Below are 25,627 nucleotides of genomic sequence, written 5' to 3' on the forward strand. Positions count from 1 at the left end.
TAAACCATGAGATTATTTAAATTTGGAGATTATCAGACAGGGGACAAAATGTCCTTGTCTTTTACTTTTTCCATTCTCATAGTGTGATCATGAGATTTTCATATGATGTCACACTTATCCTGACATTATCCCATCTGGAAAGTGTGATTGACTGCGATTGGGCAAAAGGCTTTCAAATGACGTCATGCAGATCCCATCATTGTCCCATCATAGAATCATAGAATCTGTGATCCTGTGAAAGTCTTTCAGATTGCAGTGCTATTGTCCCATCATTGAAGCAGCATTGCCTGACATTTTTGCATTAACGGGAGTTCGCTTTAATGCAATGCTGCTTCAATGACGGGACAATAGCACTGCAATCTGAAAGACCTTTGCAGGATCACAGTCAAAGATAGGATAAGGATGGGTGAGCAATCCTGTCCTTATCCTATCCCTGTGTGATAATCTCCAACGTCTTTAGTACCTTGTCTCTGAGACCTATAAAGTCCTAACTTTCTGCTCAGTATAAACAATGAATTAGAGGCTTAGGTTCCTTTCCAGATTACTTGTCTCCTTTGGAAACTGATCACCAGGTTCATTTATCTTGTTGTTGTTGTTGTTGTTGTTGTTGTGTGCCTTCCAGTCATTTCTGACTTATGGCAACTCTATGGCAAACTTACCAAGGAGTCTTCTTAACAAGTTTCTATAAGTGGAAATGAGAAAATAATTAGAACAGCTTAAATAGAATCACAATATACAGTAAGGCCTCTATATCAATGGATTCTTTATCCATGGATTCAACCATCCATAGCTTGAATATATATTCTTTTTAAATATCAATTCCAAAAAGCAAACCTTGTTTTTGCCATTTTATGTATGCTATTTGATATACCATTGCATTTAATGAAGCTTGAGCATCCACAGACTTTGGTATCCACATGGGGTCCTGGAACCAAACCCCAGTGGATACTAAGGGCCCCATTGTATTTCACTATATGAGAAAGAGCGTAACTGGTGACCAGTGTGTTTTCTCATTCTGGCGTCTGCAAGACCTGAGCAGGACAGATGAAGATAGAGTGACTTGGAGGGCTCTCATTCATAAGGTTGCCATAAGTCAAAGTTTGCTTGACAGCAGTTTAACAAAAACAATTGTTAAAAATAAAATATGACAAATATTATTATTATTTTTACCAAAAATGTTATGCAAATATATAACCAAAAATTCCATCAATGCATTCTGTTATACAACTGTATAACAGACATTCAAAATAAACTATGAATTTGGCTTAATATGAACAGCTCCACTTTAAGGGTTCTCGACCCATTGGACGAAGCCAATGATCCATAAGTGTTACATAAATGCTGTGTGCATTTATGTTTGTGAATACATTCAGGCACACACAAGTGTGCAAGAAAGAGAGAGATGCATCCTGCAGCCCTTGCTCAGAGACAAAGGAATTATACGTAAGACTATCCTGTTTTATCTTTAAAAAGTCAGGGAGATGCCACTAAGCAAACAAGCAAATAATTTCACTGTACCTCAAATTACCCATACTTGAATATATTGCTGTATATTATATAGATATAAAAACATAATGATGCACATCTTATGCTGAGTAGTAGTGGTGTCTTATGAAGAGGAGTTATCTGTGAATGAGTGAAGCATCCCTATTTTGGCTGCACCAATATTAACTAGCTGTTGTGCTTTTATATCATGGCTGAAATTTTTTAGCAGACTGCAAGAAAGGAGCCATGGTCACCACTTGTTGCCTCATAAATCATCAGCAAACTGAAGAAGGTCACGGCACTTGCCTGTTTCACATGTCTCCTGGAAGCCATAAAAGAAAACTTGCCTTTCATTGGGCAATGAGTGGGTTCGCTGGGGTGTGTGTTTTTATTTTTTAAAACGCAGCATGTTTGCGCATGACACGGAACTAAGACTTTCTATCAGGGCATTTCTGAAAAGGGCCTTTAAATGAAAATTTGCACGTTTTAAATTTAACTGGTTAATTGATCGGTGAAAAGGAAGAACATTAACCAGTGAACTCAGCCTGCCCTGAGTGAAGCAAAACAATGGGAGGTACCCTTTATATGCATTGGATTGCAGCTTTATTACCAGCAAACAATAGCTGCTTTGATGCCCTGATAGCTATAAACTTGTATGGCCTGTTTATATTTTAAAACATGTTTATTCATAATGAAGGCTCCATTTCTAAGATCCGTTCATCATAGTTGGTCTTCCTTCTGAGTAAACATACAGAGGACTGTGCTGTCACATCTTATGTTTGTTTGTAGAAAACTGGGCGCAACAATGAAATTGACTGATTATTATCCAGAAGCACAATTGCAAAATCGTCTGCAGAGTGACTGTGTAATTTTATTCCCCCAGACTTAAATGGAGGCAAATATATTTACCCAATTCAGAGAGACATGAAGCATGGCAGTGCTAAACATTATTCCATGTACAATAATGGTGATGATAAACAGAGACTTATTAGTGTCTGAACTGAAAGGCATGCACAAACCTCAAAATCGTGTCCTGTGATTGTTTTCCTGATTTCTTTATTTCACTCAAAGCAATCACAATAATGAGAAATCACTTCTATAGACAGAGTGTAAAGTAAGGGGGGGGAAATTAAAAACGGAGTACTAAATCCCAATTTGCATGTTTTATTTTTTCTCTCTCTCTCTCTCCTTTCACATATATTAATTAATTGCACTAAATGGCTCATTTGTTCAAATGCCATTCCCGGATTACAAATGAGTCCCAATTTTTGCTGATTAAAAAAAAGTACAAAAGAAAACAAATTAATTTATTGAATGCAAATGACTAGACTTTTTGCATTTAATCTTGCTCGTTCTTGAACGCATTTAGCCAATTGTAATTGACTGGGGCGCTGGTTCAATAAAATGTAAGAAAAATTCTTCAGTCGCACCATTGAATGTGCTGTTTAATTATGTTGGTGGGCACTTCTATTTGTTTCTAATGCCGAGGATCTATTGGTAAAATGAATGCCCATTTTGTGGTCTGTTATGCAGAAAATGTTTAATCCAGTGTTTGATTTACTCTGTTAAATCTTCTTTATTGAATGCGCTTATTCAGCTGTGCAGAATTGGGTATGCTCCTTTCTGTTACTATGACACTGCAATTAAATAGCTAAAGAGGGGGAGAAACTCTGTAAGACATTTTTCTAAAGGGCCATGCCATTCCCATAAAAAATTATTAATGCACGGAGCTCCCCCCGTCCCTTTCTCTAATAGGTTTTCACCATTCGGTGCCATTTCTACCAGCAAATAGTTCACCACAATAGAAAATCAACAAATCCTGCTGTTAAGAAACCTAGATAAACATTTGGCCAACTCAGTTGGTGCTATGAAAGGTTTCTGGTTCAATGACTAATGACTATCATCATGAAACAAGATTGCATTGATTGCCACCTTATGAATGAACTTAACAGGAGCTTGGAGAGTCAGTCCTCCAATCGCATGCTCTGCTAGGATAAATATTCTGGGACTTTGGAAACAGGGACATGCTGACGGTGAAATAATTTCCGCTTTGTATACTTTGTATCACACAGTAACTTTGGAAAAGCACACAGAACAAATCCCAACCTTTTCAAACATGGCATTTTCTGCAAAGATAACCACGTTTGCCTTTAGGAGACTACACCACTCTTAGTTTGCATCAAGTAACAAGTGGGCCTGCTATGCAATGGTGCAGTGTAGCCTAACCACGTTTTTGAACAAGAGAGCCTTATGCAGAACTCTTCTTCTCTCACTACTTTGTCACCAAATATGGGGATGTCTTCATGATTCTTGTGTGAGACCCTGGACTTCTCTGCATGGGCCAAAAGTCCTGTCCACCTGGCATGGTCTCATTCGGACAACATGTGGCTCAAATGCTGGCTTAGTGTGCACAGTCCGGATGATGTCTGGCAAATTCTGCACCAGAAGGTTAATACAAATTTAATAACCTTACCGCATGCTCCAGATCTTCCAGGAAGATCCGTGGTGGTTGTTTGCATGGGCATCCCACTGGGCCACCTGACACATCTGCTGCTGCCATGGATCGCTTATTCTGAGATTAGATCGAGGCACCCAGCACATGACTGTTACTTGGCACCTCAGAAGTAAGTGACTTGCAGTGGCACCAGCGGTGCCAGGTGCAGACAGCCAAGGCAGCTCAGAAATGGCAGCCAAGGAAATGGGGGCAGAACAGGACATGTGAAGGGCCAGGATACTACAGAGGCATGGAGTATCCTGACTAGTAAAGATAGTAAAGGAAGCAGACAGAAAGAAAATCAACTCATTTGAGATGTGGTGCTGGAGAAGAGTACTTAGGACAAGACGACAAAGAAATGGGTTCTTGAACAGATCAGACCAGGGCTGTCCTTGGAAGCAAACGTGATCAAGTTGAGACTATCATACTATGGCCACATAATGAGAAGGCACTAGAACAAACAATAATGCTAGGAAAGGTAGAAAGTGGGAGAAAGAGAGGAAGACCACAAACCAGATGGATAGACTCAATAAAGGTGTGTGTGGGCAAGGGCTTGCAGGATCTGGGCAAGAATGCAGCGGAGGATAGGAATTCTTGGAGATGTCTTATCCACAAGGTCGCCATGAGTCAGAACCGACTCGAGGGCAGCTAACAACAACAACAACAACAAGCAAGACACTTATTCCTAGAGGTCCACTACTGGACACCACCACCTTTGAACAACCACTGCCACCAAAGACACCATGTATTTGAACTCAACCACTTCATTAGCACTTTGTCATCTTTATATTTTAACATACTGTATCTACGGACTGCGTGTGTATGTACCTTCAAGTCACTTGTTGATTTACAGTGATCCCATTAATGTCATAGGGTTTTTCTTAGGCAAGGAATACTCAGAGGTGGTTTTGCCATTGCTTTCCTCTGAGATTTAGTCTACAGCAGCTGGTTGGAGGTCTCCCATCCAAGTACTAACCAGGGCTGACCCTGTGTAGCTTCCAAGATCAAACAGGATCTGGTGCCTTCAGGGTATTTAGACAGACCCATGCACTCTATAAGAAGGTATAAATTTGAACACATTTTGTGCTTCTTATTTTTTAATAGTGTTTTATATTGTAAAAACTATTCCAGCATTCTTTTCATGTGGGGCAAATAAAACACCTATGGAAAACCCACAGACATCCCTCTGATATTACCACTATTTAATTCATTTATATCCCACCTTTCCCCCAATAATGGGACTCAAGTCAGCTAACAACATATTTATAATAATACAAATTTAAAACTATACAAAAACATGAATACAAGTATAAATATAAGATTTAAAAAGCAAATAAGCAAGTTATAAAATTAAAACAGACATTAACAATATTAAAATTCATTAAAAACAAACCTTAAAAACATGTTGATATTAAAGGAGATATTTATATATACAGTAGTCATCACGACTAACAGCTACTGATGTCCTTATCCTCCATGAATTCGTCTCATTCCTTTTCAAAGCCAACCGACTTGTTGTTATTTTGTTAGCAAAAGTCCTATTACATCTTGTGGGAGCGAATGCCTTGCAGTTTAACAATCCGCTGTGAAGTAACTATAAGGCATTTTCCCTTTAACTGTCCCTGATTTCACACCATGAAACTTTATTGGATTATCCCAGGTTCCAGTTTTACAGCAAAGGGAGGAAATGTTATGTCTCCTTTCTCCAGATCATGCACAATTTTACACACCTCTTATCATGCCATTCCCTTAGAGTACATTTCTGTTCTCTGTTAACTTCAATGAGATTTGCTTCCAGTATCGACACGCAAGGCTTCAGGTCTGGTTGCCACTTTCAGAGCAAAAGAGGCACACGGGTTCTAATTTTTCCTTGTAGGCGAGTTTCTCTAGCCCCAATCATTTGGGCTGCCCCTTACACAATATCCTATTTTGAAATTAAATTCAACTCAGATTTTCTGTCTCGGAGGCTTAGTTTCGGCATTCCACCGAGACGATACATTTAACTTCACAGCATCTAGCGTGTCCCTGAAGGTCGAAACGGTCTCTGGTTTCCATTAGTGGTTTTCAGTCCTCGCAAATCCCTCCCTCTTCTGAATAAGCAAGGGGCTTATAACAAGGCGTTAATGGGCTGCCAGTCAGGTTATTACCCCCTCTTGATGTCAGGTGTTAATACTTGGATATATCCTTGCACACATTTCGGAGGCCCAGGTTTGCAAAGTCGCACTTACCGCAACATCCTATTCCTGGCAAGGCCTACCTTTTCTCCAGGGAGACCTTCCCTTGTGTAAGACGCTTACTAAAACATAAGGACAGAGTCAAATGATTAAACAGGGCTTCTTCTGGAATTTATTTTAGAATGCTAGGCCTTGGACTTGAAGAGCTTTATTTAGAGCCTTATCGCATGAGAAAAGAAAGTGGAAATGGAATCAGAGAATAGCGGCTTTTACTACCATCTCCCATGGAAAGAAAACTGAAGCGCTACCATGTCATGCGGTGAGGTATGGAAAAAGCCACTCCTCTCCGGCTCCAGCTCCACTTTGTTTTCTCATGCAATAAGACTTTTATTTCTTTGTTGTTGTTAACTGCCTTCACATCGATCTCGACCCATGGAGACCCTATGGATGAGACATGTCCAGGCCCCGCTGTCCTCTGCTGCTCTGCCGAGCTCCTGCAAACTCATATTCGTGGTCTCTTTAATAAAGTTTATTCTTGGAGACTGCCATGGTCGCCTTGGTCAATGATCTCCGTCTGCGCATCGACAGGGGAGGTGTGGCCCTGTTGGTGGTATACGGTTTTGGTTATTACCTATAAAGCCCTACATGGCCTGGGTCCAGCTTACCTGAGAGAACACCTCCTCCCATACAATCCTTCCCGCACTCTCAGGTCTTCTGGGAAGAACCTACTACAGTCACAGAGAACTAGACTAACTACTTTCCAGAGGACATTTGCTGCTGCTGCTCCAAAAATCTGGAACGATCTGCCGGATGAGATCCGCCAACTAACATCTTTCGAGGCCTTTAAGAAGGCAATAAAAACAGATCTCTTCTGGCAGGCCTTCCCAAATTGATCCCCTAATTTCACTCTCCGTGTGCCTAAATTGTTTCTCTTCGGACCAAGTCAAATACTTTTGATATTATTGTTTTCTCTTTTTATATGCTGCTACCCGCCTTGATCCAACACAGGGAAAGGCGGTTATAAATAATAATAATAATAATAATAATAATAATAATTATTATTATTATTATCTAGCACAGTGGTGGTGAACCTATGGCACGGGTGCCAGAGGGTGCACTCAGAGCCCTTTCTATGGGCATGCGCGCTGTTGCCCCATCACAGAGTTAGTCCCTAGAAAGCCAGAGGAATGTGGCACTTTGCAGTTGCAGTTTGGGCACTCAATCACTGATCTAGCATGTGGACTTTCTTTCTTTCTGCTTTTACTTTAGGGGAAGTGGAGGCCCACCATTCTGTGGAATGATTCTCGGTCTCTGGGTCATCCATGTATGCCCTGTCCAGGTCTCACCATCAGGGCAAATATTCCCCCAAAAGGTGTCCTTGTGGGCTACAAATGCTGCCAACAGTTTCCGAACAGATGGGACTCTATTAAGGAGGTCATGGGTATGAATTTGCAGGACCTGAGCAGCACAGTGGAGCATAGGGAGTCTTGGAGATATCTCATCTACAGGGTTGCCATGGGTCGAGAACGACTCGCGGGTGCATAACAACAACAAACCATGGGTTAATCACCATTTATACTTCTAATTGCCCCCGTGTGATAAACTCCTATGATTCTATGATCTGCTGGACTTGATCCCCTTCCTCGCTGCCATTCCCTTCTCCTTTTGTGCCATGTCTTTTTTAGACTGTAAGCCTGAGGGCAGGGAACTGTCTAATTAATAATCTGTAAGCCGCTCTGGCAGAAGAGCAGAGTATAAATTCTCTGAATGAATGAATGAATGAATGAACGAATGAATAATGAATACAAGTGTATGCAGCAAGCGTGGAGGCACAAAGTTAGGCAAGAGCCGCCTTGGGTCCATTTCTAGGAGAAAGGCTGCATAGAAATTAATTAATTCATTAATTAAATAAAGACAAAGAGAAGACAGGTCAAGAGGTCCAGTAGGGTGTAAGGAGCAAGAGCTGCCTTTCCTGATATGTGTTTACACCACTTTCACAGCCTAAGAAGTGAGTCCTAAAAAGGCTTGGAATGAATCTTTCTGTAAAACAGCAATTAGGTAGAGCCTCCCTCTTCAGAGGCAATCTACCACTGATTCTGGAGGAGAAACACTGGACCAAATGGAGCTTTGGTCTGACACAGAGTGATGCTTCACTTTTTTATAACATATATATAAAACCAGAATTCAAAGATATAGCCATGTTAGTCTGTGGAATCAATATGTAGAGAGATCTTGTAGCCCCTTGGAGAGGATAGCAACGGCAACCCCTCTCCTCCGAAATCCCATTACAGGGCCACCATAAGTCAGAAATGACTTGAAGGCACACACACACACAATATTATTATTATTACTCTTATTAATTGATTAATTAATTAATGTAGAAACCCACTGGGTGACATTTGGGCAAGTCACATTCTCTCAGCCTCAGAGGATGGCAATGGGAAACCCTTTCTGAAATCCACAATAGGGTTGCCATAAGTTAGAAATGACCTGAAGCCACACAATACACACACACACAAATTGTTGTTGTTGTTGTTGTTGTTGTTATTATTATTACTGGATGTTAACATGTATTAACACACACACACACACACAGAGACATATATATAATTATTTACAATACAGGATCGTGTAGTGTTGTTTATTTATGTATTATGTATTTTTATTGATGTATTTGTGTTGCTGTAACCCGCCTCAATCCGTAGGGAGAAGTGGGATATAAATAAATTTATTATTATTATTATTATTATTATTTTCATAGAATGTACAAAATAGGCAGGTTTTATTTTATCTATTTTTATTGATTTTATGTACAGCGCTGTGTAAATTTACAGTGATTTATTATTATTATTATTATTATTATTATTATTATTATTATTATTATTATTATTATTATTATTATTATGGAAACCCAAGGTGACCTTGGACAAGTCACACTCTCTCAGCCTCAGAGGATAGTATTAAGCAATAGCTGAAATCCCAGCACAAGTCGACTTGAAAGCACACAACAACAGCAACAACACAAACAACAACAACAAGCTGTGTTTGTCCCAAAGATGCTACTACAAAAGGGCCTCAGGGGCCAGGTCTCTGTCCAACCGCAAAAAACTACAGCATCCAGAATGCACTGCGGTTGACGTCACGTCCGCCCTCCCTCCCTCCTTGCCTTCGTTCGTTGAAGAGCGCTCGCTGACAGACTCACTTCCGCCAGGAGTTGACGTAGCGTCGTCACGTGACCGACAGCGACGGGTTCCCCTTTTCAAAATGGCGGACAATCTCCCTTCGGAGTTTGATGTGGTGGTCATAGGAACGGGTGAGTTGGGAGGGAAGACACGCGTCTGCGTAACGTGTGAATGGGCCAAAGGGGGAATAGAGCCACTTTAGAAGGCAAGAAGGTTGGGAATGGAAGCGTTAAGGTATTATGAGCCACAAATAGTGGGGAAAAGGGCATGGAGCTTGATTTTATCTGTCTTTCCCCCCTCATTTTTAATAGTTTAACCAGAATATGGTTTCTTGTTATCATTTAACACGGCCAAGATATCTGTGTCGCCTTGAATCGATTTAAGGGGTCTGTGAATGGTCACTTTTAACATGTAATAATAATATCAATATTGTAATAACAGTAATTATAACTACAATATAATAATAATAATATTTGTGTAACCATTAATTGATTTAATGGGTCTGTGAATGGCTACTTTTAATGCGTAACCTCATTCCCATTGTCTAATAATAATAATAATCATATCAGTATTGTAAGAACAATAATGATAATTGTAATGTCATAAAAACAATATTTGTCATAAAAACCATTAATCGATTTAATGGGTTGGTGAATGACCGCTTTTAACGTGTAACATCATTCCTGTTGAATGGTAATAATAATATCAATATTATAGTAACAATTATAAGACTAATGATAACTACAATATAATAATAATAATAATAATAATAATAATAGTGTAACTGTTAATTGGTTTAATGGGTCTGTGAATGGGTCCCACTTCTAACATGTAGCATCATTCCCATCGTCTAATAATTAGAATAGTGATATCAATATTGTATTAACAATAATAGCAATAATGATAACCAAAAATATAATATTAATTATTATTATAATAATGTTTGTGTAACTGTTAATTGATTTATAATAATAATAATAATAATAATAATTGTGTAATGTTAATTGATTTATAATAATAATTGTGTAACTGTTAATTGATTTATAATAATAATAATAATATTTGTGTAACTGTTAACTGATTTAATGGGTCTATGAATGGCCACTTTTAACCTGTAACATAATAACAACATCAATATGGAGTTTATCACGTGAAGGAGATCAGGAGTTTATCCTGTGGATATCCTGGGGAAATCGCATAATTATGCAAAATGGTTTCACACAACGTCACACAAAACCTGCCATTAAAATGGCCACAAAAAAGCATTAATGCACATCTTTTTACCTTCAGGATTTCAGAGACAGTGCATTTCTGATGTCACTTTCTCTACATAATTGCTTGTGATGATCATTCACACAATGACTCACCATTTTCGCTTTATTTGTGGGATGCTTTAAATGTGCTTTAATCTCTCTTTAATCCCGAAATTAGTGTGATAAACTCCTATGACGAGTATTGTCAGAATTGACTATATTTTCATCCATGCCTTTGCTGGGCAGTGTGAATGAGAACAAGGATGCTCATCTTCAAGCAGCCTCACTTGGCTGCTTTACTATAAGTTGACACAGGAAACCCCAGGAATCATGTTAGCTTGAGATGCCGAAAGATTTGTATTGACAATGTTTGATGGATGGTGGATTGCATCCATAAAGTCATAGAACTGTAGCGTTGGAGGAGATCCCAGAGATCATTTAGTTTAATCTCCTGCCAGTGCAGGAAATCCACAGCTAAAGTTGTCTGACAGATGACCATCCACCCAGTCCAAGTTGGAAGTTGAAGGCTTTCACAGCCAGCATCCGTCGTTTTTTTTGTGGTTTTTGGGGGTTATGTTCTAGAAGAGTTTATTCCTGATGTTTCGCCAGCATCTGTGGCTGGCATCTTCAGAGAATGCTGGCATGGAAGAGAAGGTATGAGGTATGTATATATACTATGTGACCCTAGGTTGGGAAGAATGATTTACATGTTAAGCTGTGTATTGTTCTGTTGTTGAATGGCAAGGCCTCAGGGTGGGAGGATATGAAAGGAGGATTTGTGTCTGTTTAATTAGTGATCCATTGTCTCCTGGGGAAAAACCCTGACCCTGGGTGCTTTTCATTTGCATTTTGCTGGGTCTTAATTTTGTTGTTTTTCAGGACTGGCATCCAACTTTGTTCCCTTTAAGAGTTTCTTCTTTCTTGTTGAAGTTGTCTGTTTGTGGATTTCAGTGGCTTCCCTGTGCATTCTGACCTGATAGTAGTTGGCATGCTCCAGAATTTCAGTGTTAACAGGTAAATCTCTCTTCCCAACCTAGGGTCACACAGTATATATACCCCACTCTCTTCCATGCCAGCATTCTCTGAAGATGCCAGCCACAGGTGCTGGCAAAACGTCAGGAATAAACTCTTCTAGAACATGGCCACAAAAAACAATGGAGAGTCTATCATGTTCTGAGGTAGTCTTTTTGACTGTTGAAGAACTTTTTGGGGGATCAGAATCTCCTTTTTTTTTTTGTAATTTGAACCCTGGGCTTGTTCCAGCTTTTGATATCTTTCATAAATGGTGGTGCTCAAAAGTGAAAACAGTACTCCAGGTGATGTTTGACAAAAGCAGAATAGAATGGTATTGTTACTGGACACTATTGTCCAGTAATGTTGATGGAGCATAGAAGAGCATTAGCTTGCTTGCTGGCTTGTTTTCTCCTTCTTTGCTTCCTACATCCCATCCTTCCTTCCTTCCTTCCTTCCTTTCTGGTGTTGCATTGCCCTGTTGACTCATGTTTACTCTTGGTATACTGAAATCCTTTGCTATTTTCACATATACTGCTATAAAGCTAGCTGTCATCCATCATTTATTTGTACATCTGATTTTTCGTGCCCAGATGTTGAACTTCAGTTTTTTCCTGCTGAAATTCAGGTTCTTTATTTTGGTCCAGCTTTCTAATCTAAACAAACAATTGTGAGTGCTACTTCTATCATCATGGGTGTTAGCTACTCTCCTAGTTTGATGGCATGTGCAAATTTGACAGGTTTTCTCTCTTTTCCTTTCATCCACATCATTTATAAACATGTTAATGTTAGGCCCAGAACAGAATCCTGTGACATCCTACTTGTCACCTGTCTTCAGGATGTTAGGGAATATATTGGTGAGCACCTTTGGGGCTGTGCCTATGAAGCAGCTACAAATCCATCTAGCAGTAGCATTGTTTAGTCCACATTTACCATGTGCCTCCCACAATAGTTTGGAATATGTTACCAAAACACTTGGTAAAATCAAGACATATTCTATTCACAGCATTCCCTTAATCCATCAAGCTTTATCAAAATACAGAGGGGAAGCAAGAGTTATTAGACCAGTCTGGCATGACTTGTTTTTGGGAAACCCATGCTGGCTGTCTTCTAAATGCAGAGCTAGTCTTTAAGTTTTTAATTTGGGGACTGGAATCAAGCACCTACACAGAGGACTAATATATTTGGTGCTTCCTTCTTCAAGTTTACACTGGTTTTTTAAAATGTATTTTATTCACTAGTCCATTCATCAAAAGCAAATTTCATTGGCCAGATTCCCCCTGCCATATTTTATTGACGTTTGCCAATCAAAACTTGGGCGCTCTGAGGTTGTCTGATTTTAACTGTGCATAAATCAAAAGGACAGGGAAGGAGTGAGATGTTTTTGCAACAACTTATTTCTCTTAGCTGCAGTTTCAGCATGTAAAGGAGTACCCAAACCGATCAGAAGATAGTTCTTAATACCAAATTAAATGATTGTAAAGCAAAACAGACCACCAAGCCCAAATTGTGAGTTGACTTATTAGTTTCTGTGCATGATGTTGGCTACCCTAACTAAGCTTGACAGATGCAGAAAGGGAGAGTTTTGACTTTGGAGCGTTTGCCTTGCTTTGAGTTTGGTTTTCAGTTTGTGCATCTGCCTTGAAATCTGTCTGCAAGGCTCTGTTTCTTACCTGCTTTTAAGTTATGGAATAATACCTATTCTCTTCTGGAAGATGTTCATGTTCTCACTGGCATTAGTTCTAGTAATTTTTCTCTCTCCCTGTTCTTTTCCATAAAGAAAAAGAAATTATTCTTCATATTTTTTTAAAATACCAAAAAAACCAAAACCCAGTCATTGTAAATTTTCTGGTTCTATGCAATTTCCCCCCTCCTTTCTCTTTCTGGTCTTCGCTAGTTATAAATAACACATGAAATGACTTTCAAGGTAGAAAGCAGGAATCCATTTTGAAATATTCTATAAAATAAAGAGTGATTTATGGCTCCATATGATTTTGGCTGAAAGCATTTGGGCTTTGCCCAGTCATCAAAGTCCTGTCAGGGGGATCTATTATTTATTGTTTGATATGCCGGGAGTGGTGGTAGTACTTTATTTTATGTTTATCTTATGTAAGTATGTTGTTAAGAAAAATCAATTCCAGATACGAATATGTGTGGTTTTTTTTTAAATGTATTGTGGAAAACTGAACAGAGATTAGAGAGAAGAGTTGCAAAATGAAATGTTGGGAAACTTGATTTTAACTCTCTCCTCCAAAGGGGAAGAAGAAGAACAACAACAAAGAGGACCCTTAAATGTTTTAATAGCTGGGGAATATTTTAGACTAGATGTGGGTTAAATTGTGGCCTGAGGACCACAGCAGTCAACAATTTTTTTCAGTTTTGTGTTTAAATACCTGTTTTTGTCAAATGTCCCTAATGCACTTAAATACCTGTTTTTGTCAAATGTCCCTAATGCACTCCAGCAGTGTTTTGGGCAGTGATGTCCAAACTCTGGCCCTCCAGGTGTTTTGGACTCCATCTCCCAGAATCCCAGACTATTGGCCAAGGTGGCTGGGGCTTCTGGGAGATGAAGTCCAAAGCACCTGGAGGGCCAGAGTTTGGATATCACTGGTTTAGGGCAATTCTACCATGATTGGAACCCCTATGGGCCCCATAGGCATTAAAAAAAGTAATACAGTGGTCCCTCCACATTCGCTGGGGTTAGGAATGAAGGACTACCATGAATGTGGGGGGAAAACCAAATTAAAAACAAAACCTTTCTTTTTACGTTAGAGAATGCATCTTTAGGAGTCTCCAGGTCCCCCAGTGCAACTCTATGGTCAACATCTGCCAGAAGGTGATTACAGAATCATGCTGGAAGACCTGCAAATGCCTAGATAAGTGTTTTCTCTAGGAACTTCTAGGACCTCCAGCACAACTCTATGGTCAACTTCTGGCAGAGTTGCACTGGAGGACACAGAGATTCCTACAGAGAACATATCAATCAAAACCACAAATGATCAAATCTGCAAAGGCCAAAGCCACAAATATGGAAGGCCAACTGTTTGTGAAATTTTCCCAAAGTTTTTTGTCCCCAAATAGCCCAAAATGTCTTCTTGGGGCCATAGGGCTCATTTCCATCACATTTTACATCCCACTGGGCCAAATAGCTCTTTATTGTCTCTGATAGTTTCTCCCCTCTGCATTCACCATCCTAAAGAGCATGATGTTGTTAGTTTAAAGATGGTTGGTCCCTTGGGGAACACCAATTCAGGAAGCATCACAGGATGAGGCTTTAGTGGTTGTGTTTTTGGCAGGCAGCATGCTCTCCCATAGTTTGTTCTTTAAACTACGCTAGCAATATCTTGGTCAATTCTACTCTTTTTGAAACATCTGAGAATGTGGAACCTCACTTTTTGGCACCAAATGTTCAGAACTTATTTTTTTAATGTCATAAATCAGGTACTGTATGGGGAATGTGCGACTTGCAGATATATTGGACTGCAACTTTCATCACTAAGCAAGTATTGCCAATAATGAGGGATGCTGAGAGTTGCAGTCCAACAACATTTGAGGGCCACACATTCCCTAGTCTTCTTTTAAGCCAATTTTTTCCATTGTTCAAATTGCCGCTTGGGACATGCTTTATCTTTTATAAGGTCGTTGGAACCGTGGCTTTGCCCGGTTTTTATCCCCATTACATTCAATATTCATTTCCAGGATAATACCTGCTAAAAATTTATTAATATTGCTTTCAATCCTGAGAGCAAAAAGCCTGTGTGTTAAGCCTGCAAAATAGTTCCTAGGGATTTGTGGATGAAAGGTAGTGAAAGTAATGTCATTATTTGATTACGGATGGTGATTTTTAATTTTTTTTGTATGCATTACTTACAGATTTAAAGGCATTAGAAAGGCTTGCTTAGCCAAACAAGCATAAAATACATTCATTGTTTGTTGTAATGCGCCATTCGGGGAGACCAGCAATGTGTCAACCAAAGTGGCTAGAAACTTTGGCCAAGTACCATCTCCTGAAAGAAATCAGTATGATAATTGGCTCATAGAAGTGGGGATACTTCGTGTAAGTTTGAAATATGGTTAAAAGAAAATCTGAGCCAATGATATGAAACTCCCAATGCCTCCAGAATTGTCTGCTAAGCAAAAGGGGAGAGGGAGCACTTCCATCTACTCTTAGTATAGTTTTCTTTTACTCCCCCTTCTCTGCAACGTAAAACCAAGTCTTACATGGTGTTCTATCACAATGAAGCAGTCAGAGATGCTGGCGATCAGCATTGAAGCTTCATAAGTTTTCGCTCCTGTTTTGCCAGTTGAGATTAAATCTACCACTATCTGTCAAACAGGTAGGCCTTAAAAATGACGAAAAAGTTGCTGAAAGTCTGAATTTCTACCTTAAGGGCACCAGAAGATATGAAATATATTAAAATGCTTCCTGAGTTCATACCAATTCCTGATCTTGTTACAGAGTCATTTTGCTGATCTTGCAGAAAACCCATCCGCAAGGCTATCAGCTGGGTCTCCTTTATGATCTGATGTGATAGACAGCTTTGGTTTCACCTTCTGTGTGGCGTAGAAGCAAAACCAACCAGCCGCAAGTGGGCATAGATTTTGCTGCAGATCAGTATAAAAGTTTATTCTGGAAGTGTTAGCTAGAAGACCAAGCTCCTGTGTATAGAGCTTTTTCTCCTTAATGTAAGGGGTTTATGTGAATTATTTGTCAAACGTATATCCTGTATTTTCTCTAGCTGAGTTTAAAATGGTGGACATAGGTCTCCTCCTCCCTATTACATTTTCTCAGCAACCCTTTGAAGTATGAGAGAATGGAACTGATCTAAGATGCTCCAGATGTAAGGGTCCACCGGTGTAAGTTGTCACAAGATGGGAACTCTGGAGTCCTGCCGCCAAAGTCTTTGTAGGACCCGACCTGAGCTGCCAGAATCCTGAAAGGATCAGGACTAAACCAACAAGCCCAGCTTGCTCTGTTCATGTAGGGCAGCTGGAGTAGCTAAAGGTAGAGCCTTTTAATGGCTGCATTGGCCTCTCAACCCTTGCCACAGCAACACCATCTTCTATATTGCCTTTGTGGACAGGCTTCCATGTTCTCATCCAACTCCTTTTCTACACTTGTAAGAGAGATGAAGGATCACTCTTTCCTCCCATCCTTGAGGTTGCAGAGAGGTTGCAGCAGTTGCATAGCAATCCTTTCTTTGTCAGATGCAATCTTAGAAAGCGAGCTGGATGTTGTTTTGCAGTGCTGTCGCCAGTGTACCAGGTGTCTCAAGTGTAAAAGACTAAAGAGGCATCCCTTACCTTTCAGGTAGCTTCCCTGGCAGCTATTTGCATCTGTCACATATTGGCCAAACTGGTGGAGAGGAGGAGAAACCAGAAAGCCAGAACATCTGGTTTGGTTTTCTAGACTAGCCAAAAATGGTGATTCCCTGTCATCCTATCAGCCACTGTTAGAAAAGGGAAGCTGAATCCAACAGTTGTGGACCTGTGGTCTTCTTTGGCAATGCAGTTCTTATTATTGCTCAGCAGTAAGCGTTTTTGGTTGAATAGAAAGAATTAATAGTTGAGGTATCAGAGAAATATAAAACCAGAATGGTTCTACTGGTTTTAAAGGTTCCCATCTTCAAAATGCTTGGTATATTACTGTACATCCTATTTTATGTGGCCTGGGAAAATGTGACAGGTGTTTTGAACATACTCTATGTGGGCTGCCTTTGGAAATAATTTGGAAACTTCAGCTGTGGCCAGACTGGTTACAGTATGATTCCTGTGTTGCAAAAGCTTCACTGGGTATTGTTCCCTTTCCAGATGCTATTCAGGGTGCTGCTGCTGGTTGTTATTATTATATTTATTTGTATCCCACTCTTTCCCCAAAACTGGGACTCAGAGGCTCAGAGGAGCAAACACCTGAGAAGTTGAAGACTTTCATGGCTGGCATCCATAGCTTTTTGTGGGTTTTTCAGGCTATGTGGCTGTGTTCTGGAAGAGTTTATTCCTGACGTTTTGCTTACATCTGCCATAGATGCAGGCAAAAGGTCAGGAATAAACTCTTCCTGAACACGGCCACATAGCCCGAAAAACCCACAAAAAACTATCGTTCTTTTGTTATTTTTGTTATTTAATCCCTTTTTTAAATACTTGTAAATGCTTTTATTTTGACTTATGCTATAAACCTCCTCGACACCCAAACTGAGAGAAAAGTGGAGATATAAATTAAACAAATAAAAGAAATAAATAAGCTCTTTAATAACTATTTTAAAATCTCTTGCAGGCTTGCCTGAATCTATCATTGCGGCAGCATGCTCAAGAAGTGGCCAGAGAGTTCTCCATGTGGATTCGTAAGTTTAGTCTTTCATGTATTTTGGATGTGATGTGTACGTTGATACAAGTTATATATTTTTGATGCAAGTTAAATACATTTTATACAGTCCTAAACACATTTGTTTGCAAATCCCATTGAGCTAAATTGTCTTTGGTAAACATGACTAGAATTGCACTCTTTCAAGTTTGAAAGTTTCTAGTACAGTTTTAAACATCCACAGATTTAAGCATCTGTGGCCTGATCTAGCCATGTTTACACACACACACACACACACACACAAACCTTGATATTTCCATGTTATATAAGGGACCAAACCCCAGCAGATATCAAGGGCCCACTGTAATGTCTGTCATTTCTTGTTTGTTTGGGCAAATACTATCTTTGGGAAATGTTGCTTCTGTTGTTGAGAAAACGAGGCAGCATAATAATACCTATAGTCTACACAACAAATGTTCACATGCCGTCCAATGCATTTAAAACTGTTTGCCACATGCAGTCCGATGCATTTAAAATGGTTAAAATGTCAATGTTTCTCTATTGTTATTGTGTGCCTTCAACTTGTTTCTGACTTATGGCAAACCTATCATGGGGTTTTCTTGTTCAGGGAGAACATGCCTTTGCCTTCCACTGAGGCTGAGAGAACATGACTTGTCTGAGGTCGACCAGTGGGTTTCATTAGCTGAACAGGAGTTCAAATCCTGGTCTCCAGAGTCATAGTCAGAGACCCAAACCACTACACCATGCTGGCTCTTAAAGTCAACAAAGGTGATAGGTTTGCCTTAGAGTAACTATAAGTGGGAAATCACTTGAAGGCACCCAACAACAAATTGTCTATTGTATTGGTCATTTTGGGTTTTATAAAAAATATCACGTCTGCTGGACTACAGTACAACTTTGGATGTGTGCTTCCCTCCATTTTAGCTGCCATGTGCCTGAGTTCTCAAGGATGAAATGTGTAAAAACAGCATCCCCCTCTTTAATTTAACATGGCCGTTGTTGCTTCTAGGAGCATTTACAAACAAGGAATTGTTCTACCGCAGCAATAAATAAAACTGAAATTTAAGTAAATAAAAGGTGAAAACTACCTCTTGGATTTGTTCCTCAAAATTTAAATCCATAAATCCTGTGCAGAACACTTAGATGAATAGTGTGTATGAGATGGAGAGACCGAATATTGGACACACTTGTAAATCTGCTCCTTTACAGTGCTGTGTAAACTTTAAATCTTTCCCTTTCTGATAGGAGTTAGATAGAAAACATACGGAGTGGGGGGCGGAAGAAACTGAGAGTCAAATGAAACTTTTGAAGTACTTTGTGTGTGCCAGTGCTGCCTGGATTCATTACCCTGGGTGGATCTTATTACTTTTAATCTCCCACTACTGTTTTGCGTTTATCATAATATACCGCTTATGTGATGATGGTAGATGGCCTGAAGTGGACCATTATAAACCACTGAGTAGCACCTCTGTTGATTTATAAACACTGTCCAAGCATCCCCCATCAAGAGCAGCTAATCTTATTCAAAATAGTCACTTCCATTGCAGCCTGGTCATAAATTCCTGTAGTCATGTTTTAAAACCAAAGTTAGCTTCTGCCAAATTGTAATTGAAGGGGGGCTCTATTTCTGGGTGCTAGCTATCTGTCTCAATAAAATGTTAAAAGAAAAATCTGTGGTTCTTTTTCAGAGAGCTACATTTACTGTAGATATTAATGAGCTGTTGACGTGTGAAATTTCAAGGATGGATGCTAAGTGATTTAGAAAAGTCATTTGCAATTCAGAATGCTGGCTTGGCATTGACTTTAAACTTGAAGTTGCAAAAGTTGAGAATTGAGTATAGTTGTGAAATCAATTTGTTTATGCATGAAGATCTTTCTTCCCAGTGACTGGCCTCCGTCCTCACCCTCGCTTCCTATTTTGGTGGAATGTACTTTTGGTTTTCCATTAATTCTAATTGCATTAGCCAAAGAGATGAGAAAAATAATATATTTTATTTCTTCAAGTTGCCCATTTTGCATTTGAGGCTAAAATTCAGTTTTGTCACAGTAAAAAAGAATAAGCTTCTTTACAAGAGGCTTTTAACAGGTAGGTGCTATACTTTTAAAAAATTGATATGCATTTAAATTGCTTTTAATCCAATTATGTTTTGCTATTATGTATAATTTAATTGTGTTTCGTAAGTTTGGTGTTTTTTATCTCTATCCTTTTCATTAAATCTTGTTGTGAGCTGCCTTCTGTCCCAGTTTTGGATGAAAGGTGGTGTATAAATCAAAACAAAGAAAGAAGCTCAGTCAGTTTCAAGAACTGTTAATTGCCTTTTTAATTGATTTAAATTAATTGATTTAAATTTGGGCTTTATGAAAACTTCATTAAAGGTGCCTTTATGAAATACTAAAGGATAGTTGAGAGGACTGAACAATTAACAAAAACAACAAAAATACATCATTTACTCTTGGAAGGAATGTCTTTTTGTATTTCTATTTGCTCTTTATTTGAGTAGCACAATGGGACCAAAATAAATAATGACTAGAATCCAGGCTTACCTATAAGCATGTTTCACTCCAACGTTGGAGCTTTTAAATTTCCCTTCTCAAATGACCATCTCTATGTCCCTTGTAGGGGCATTCACTCATTCCACAATATAGTAGCACATATTGTGCCATATTGTGGAATAAATGAATGTCCTACAAGGACATTCCCACCACTACCAGCAAACATGGGGACCTCCACTTGTCCCACTGCTATGGCACCAAATGTGGGGATTTTCTGGTGTCTTCATGATTTCATTCTAGTGTGTATGGGGGAATTTAGCCAGATGTGTCTCCACCAAATGTGCCTGTGAAAGTGGTAGGACTCAGAACCAGCGTGGCAGGTTTTTTGCCCAAATAGCTGTTACCTCATCTGTCATTAGTACAGACATATCCTTCATGAATTTATCAACATCTGTTGACTGGTAAAGCTCAGTGGAACCTCCATTTAGTTACTGATTATCATTTGCTTGAAGAGTGAGAGGAAGAGATGGAATGTTATATCTGAAGGACTGTATTCTCCAATGAGTGTGACCTAGCTCTGGAGGGGAGGCCATCCATTCTACCATCCTTCTGGAGGGGATTTGATAGAGGACCTTCTCAGTGATTGTTCCCAGACTCCCTTCCAAAGCAGAATAGGCTGCCTTGCTCTCAGTTGTCCTTCTGCCAATAAGTGAAGATGTTTGCATTCAAGTCTGCTTCTTTGTGTTCTGCTGTTTGGTTTGCTGTAGAAGACAGTACCTCTACCATTGGGATGCTGTACCTTTCTTAGTGATGTGTTTTAATTGCTTTATATGGTGCATCTAATTTAATTCTGTTTTGATAGATGATCTAGTTTTGTGTTTTAATTGTGTGCCTTTATCTTATATTATTGTGAGTAGCCTTGGATTCATTTTTTTGGAAGAAGGATGAAATAGAAATCAAATAATGAAATGCTTACCAGACCCATCTTTCTAGCAGACTACTTTTGAAAATAGGATGCTGGATTAGACCGGATTTTTAGTGGTGTATTTTTGTATCCACTGCTAGCAGAATTGAGATTTTTTTCCTTCCTTTCTTCTTGCAGCCCTCCAATTGGTTTTAGGGTGCAAAGAAGAGAGCATGCAAGAGTAAGAGGCCAACAATTCTGGGGAAAGCCACAGGATTCAGTAGAAGTGTTGCTGAATTTAATGGAAATAGCAGTAGTTCAGACCCTCAGTACTAATTTTAAATAATTTTAAAAATCCTGAAATGCACAAATGCTTTGGTTAATATACATTTTGGATTAAATTGAGGGAAAATAATAGTCTAATAAGTGCTTCAGTTTCATGTTTAGTACAAGTTTTTAAGATTGGAGGAAGAAGTCCTCTTACATTCTTGTTCTTAAAATTGATATGGCAGATGTGAGAGGCAACTTGTTCTGATGGCAGGAGATTGTTCCCCACTGCTCCAAGAGATCAAATAGAGAAAAGACACTTGCAGCCTGCTCTCTGGAGAAATCATGAAGCATCAGCAACTTCTTCCCTGACATCAGCAGCGTTGATTAATTTTTTCAGGGCTGTTGCAGCTTCGAAAGAGGCAGCTTTTCTAATTGATTTTCACACAAGAAATAGAATTTCCACCTGCAAGCCTGCCGTGATGCTTGTATCAATAACCCATTTTTTGGTCGAGAAAGATACAAAGGTCTCTGCTTCTTGGAAGACAGAGCCTAGATTTAGGTATAATGCTAAGCCATAGTTAATATAGAAGGGGATCAGCCTGCATGTGATTTTGGTAGGTGTGTGCCCTCACCTCTTTCATTTGCATGAAGAGATCAACAGCTTTACCTTTTGCTTTAGAACTAATCACGGTTCTCCATCATGTTCAGGCTTAAGGAATTGTGGTTTGTTGTAACAGTAGTTGATTTAAAAATAAACAGAATCAAACTGGTTTGGAGATCAGGTTGTCAAATTCATTTCTAGAGAAGTTCTTGCAGACACTACGTTCTGCTGATAGACAAGACCAAAGATTGAAACATATGACCAAAAATCTCTTAGGGCAAGTGGTGAAGCATTAGGATAAGCATTTCGACCTTTTAGAATGAGAAAATAATTTCAGAAACCTTTTGGAAACCACCAAGTGAGGGTATCTTGGAGAAGGGACTGCCTTAACCTTTAACATGGTTTATACTAACTTCTGAGATTTGGAAATATGGAATCTCCCCTTTGCCTTCTCTTCTCTTTTGGGATTCTTCCTGCCCTTTCCCTGGCCTGGAGAGATGTTGCACAGAGAATCAGTATCTTTGGCTAAACTGAGGTTTCTTTGGCTCTTTGAGAGTGTGATCTGCTCAAACAACTCCAGTATGCACCTGTGTGAAGGTTGAAAGACCTTCTATAACATAGTTCCTTGGACCGCTTTATGGAAAGCTGAATATAATTTCTATAATGGAAACTCAACTCAACAGGTCACGGGTATGAATTTGCAGGACTTGAACAGGAGGATAGGGAGTCTTGGAGATGTCTCATCTACAAGGTCGCCATTGGTCGAGAGCGACTCGAGGGTTGATAACAATGACAAAGACTACCATATGACAGTCAGGGAAAGTTACCCATTGTTTCCAAATTGGAGACTTTTTGGTAGAGCAAGCCTCCCATTACAGCTTTCCATTAGCCACCAAATCTACAGAGGTTGTTGGTGAAAGCTATCCTGAAAATCTTGAATTGTACAAGGTATTGGATTACCTGTATGTATCTCAAGAAGACAATCACTTTTAGAAGCCCAATGAGTGGCAGGACCTTGTGTGTGTGTGTGTGTGTGTGTGTGTGTGTGTATTAAAAATCTCCTGCTGCTTCTGTGGTTGGATTTAGTTCTATAGGATGCTATATGAGGATTGCAGTCAGAGGCCTGCATACATATTTCAGGAATCTACTAGTTCTACTAGTGCTATGTATGTTTAAAATGGGAAGCTCCAGATTTTACTTGTTTGGAACTGGTTTATTCTTGCACAAGCTGTGTACATCATTAAAATAACTGTAACCGAATTCTTGCAATAAAGAATGTTAGTTGAGTTGATTCTTCTCCCTCCCTCCCTCATGTTTTCCCCCTAACAGGAGGAATTACTATGGAGGAAACTGGGCAAGTTTTAGTTTCTCTGGATTATTGTCCTGGATAAAAGAGAACAAAGTAAGTTTTATCTCAGCGTTTTGTCATTACTTTATATTGTTTTGTTATGTTTTTGTCTTTCACTTTGCTAGTGTCATTCAGTGAATATTAGCTTATAATTGTTCATAATTTGAACACTTTGAAAACCCATGACTTCATTGGTCTTAGCAGTCTCCACACTGATCCAGATCACCATTGTTGTGTTCACAGCTGTTGTGGTCATCATCTGGTAATGAATTTCTCTGGATATAGCCCAGGTTGGTCCTCAGATGACAGATATGGATTCTACCATGGCAGCTATACTAGTAGACTTCAGCAGCTTGATAACACCTATCATGATCTGATGTCCAGTAGATCTCTCCATGCCAGAAGAAAATCTGTAATAATAATGGGTGTACATAAGCATCAAAAACGTTAGCAGCAGATCCTTGTATGGCCAAGACAGTGCTATCCGTATACAAAGGGAGGATATCAGCAGACCAGGAATACCCTCCAATCTGCAAAAGTTTTTTAAAAAAGAAAAAAAAACATAAAGAAGGTATAAAAATTCCCCAGCGAGGACTAAGCATATGGATGAGCACAGGACACGGAGTCTGGCTGATGGACTATTCCACCATATTCCATCACCGTTGCCTATGTTGGCTGGGGCAACTGTAGAATACTAAAATGTAGAGTACTGTTTGTATATTTTTAGAAGACTTTAAAAAAACATAAATCTAGTTTCCTTTTTGGTTGTTCATTCAAGGAAAGAGCTGAACCATGTGGGGAAAACACTGCCTGGAAAGAGCTGATCCTTGAAAATGAAGAAGGCATTCCTCTTAACAAAGTAGACCAAACTATTCGAAATGTTGAAGACTTCTGCTATGCCAGGTAACTGCATAGTTGTTTGCACCTAATTTTGTGTGGAGGAAGAGAAGGGATATATTTGCAATGAGAGATGGTTGAAATAACAGTGACATGAGTCTTCTGTTATCACCATGATAGTGGTGAGGCCTCTCCTTTCCTCCATTGGATATTGGAGAGAAGAGCCTAGAACACATAACTTCAGCCAAAGTCAGCTTCAGAAATGCTCTGATATAAAACCTGAAAAATGCCCTTTAAAAGTAACTTCAGAATGTAACTGGAAAATGCTACTCATTTGTTTGCCTTTTGCAAATTGTTTGCTTTTTGCAAACAATGTTGTCTTATCTCATTCTAGGTTAAGTTTTAAACATTTTTTACAGTGGGAGAGGAGAAATTGTAGAATAGTCACCACACCAACAATGTGATTTTGTTCCTGCTTGTTATGTTAGTTTTCAAATGTGCTTTACCAGAAATGTAGCTTGTTACAGACAGCTGTGTTACTTACAATTCATTACTTCTAAGCTCTGTAAATTTATCTAAGTTGTTAGCCTATCGCTACATATTGTGGTAACATATTCCTTACTTAAACTGTGTTGTATGGACATCTATATTTTCATTTGTCATTTATGAAGTTCCTATCCCTCATCCTCATTGGATGATGATAATTATAATAAGAGGAAGAAAACCTGTCTGTATCCACTTTCTCCCTATCACACATAGGCTAGCATCCTCTGAGTGACCTATACATGCATAAGTCCCTTTTTTAGGACTGGGCACACCGAGCTATGCACTTGCTTTTACACCTTATCCAGAAACCTTCCACCAGCCAGCAGCTGTTAAATCCGGTTTCCATGAAGATCTGGCTGGTCTGGGCTCCTGGGGGAAGGAAAAGGAGATGTATCCTTATTTCTTCCCCTTTCTGCTGATTGTGTTGATACCAGCTGTTTCTCTGTGGTCTGAATCACCTCTTTCCTCCTCCTTCTCACCAGCAAGCATCAGCACCGGGGGCCCTTCAACCTCTTGACAGCTATCAGGAGGTGGGAGGATGTAGAGCTTCACATGGGGAACTATACACAATGTAGGATCTTCTCTTTTATGCTCTTCTGTCATGTTTCTTTCTTACTCATCTTTAAAACAAACAGCTTTGAACATTCTAATCTTTTCTTAGGGAATTTTTCCCAGTCCCTTGATAATTTTGGTTGCCTGTTTTTTGC

General features: G+C 39.3%; 1 protein-coding gene across 2 annotated transcripts in view; it reads left to right on the top strand.

The window, feature by feature from the left end:
- The first annotated feature begins 9,360 nt into the window (after positions 1–9,360).
- Positions 9,361–25,627, top strand: part of CHM (CHM Rab escort protein) — a 65,993-nt gene continuing 49,726 nt past the window's right edge. The window contains exons 1-4 of one of the 2 annotated variants that reach the window (XM_042479551.1): positions 9,361–9,466; positions 17,874–17,940; positions 23,519–23,591; positions 24,316–24,440. In XM_042479551.1, coding sequence (XP_042335485.1) covers positions 9,418–9,466; positions 17,874–17,940; positions 23,519–23,591; positions 24,316–24,440 — 314 coding nt within the window. In that variant the 5' untranslated portion in view covers positions 9,361–9,417. Of the gene's footprint in view, positions 9,467–17,873; positions 17,941–23,518; positions 23,592–24,315; positions 24,445–25,627 lie in introns of those variants that run through there. The other variant, XM_042479552.1, reaches the window with a different exon arrangement.

The sequence above is a fragment of the Sceloporus undulatus genome, chromosome 7 (assembly GCF_019175285.1).
Source record: "Sceloporus undulatus isolate JIND9_A2432 ecotype Alabama chromosome 7, SceUnd_v1.1, whole genome shotgun sequence".
NCBI classification, from domain to species: domain Eukaryota; kingdom Metazoa; phylum Chordata; class Lepidosauria; order Squamata; family Phrynosomatidae; genus Sceloporus; species Sceloporus undulatus.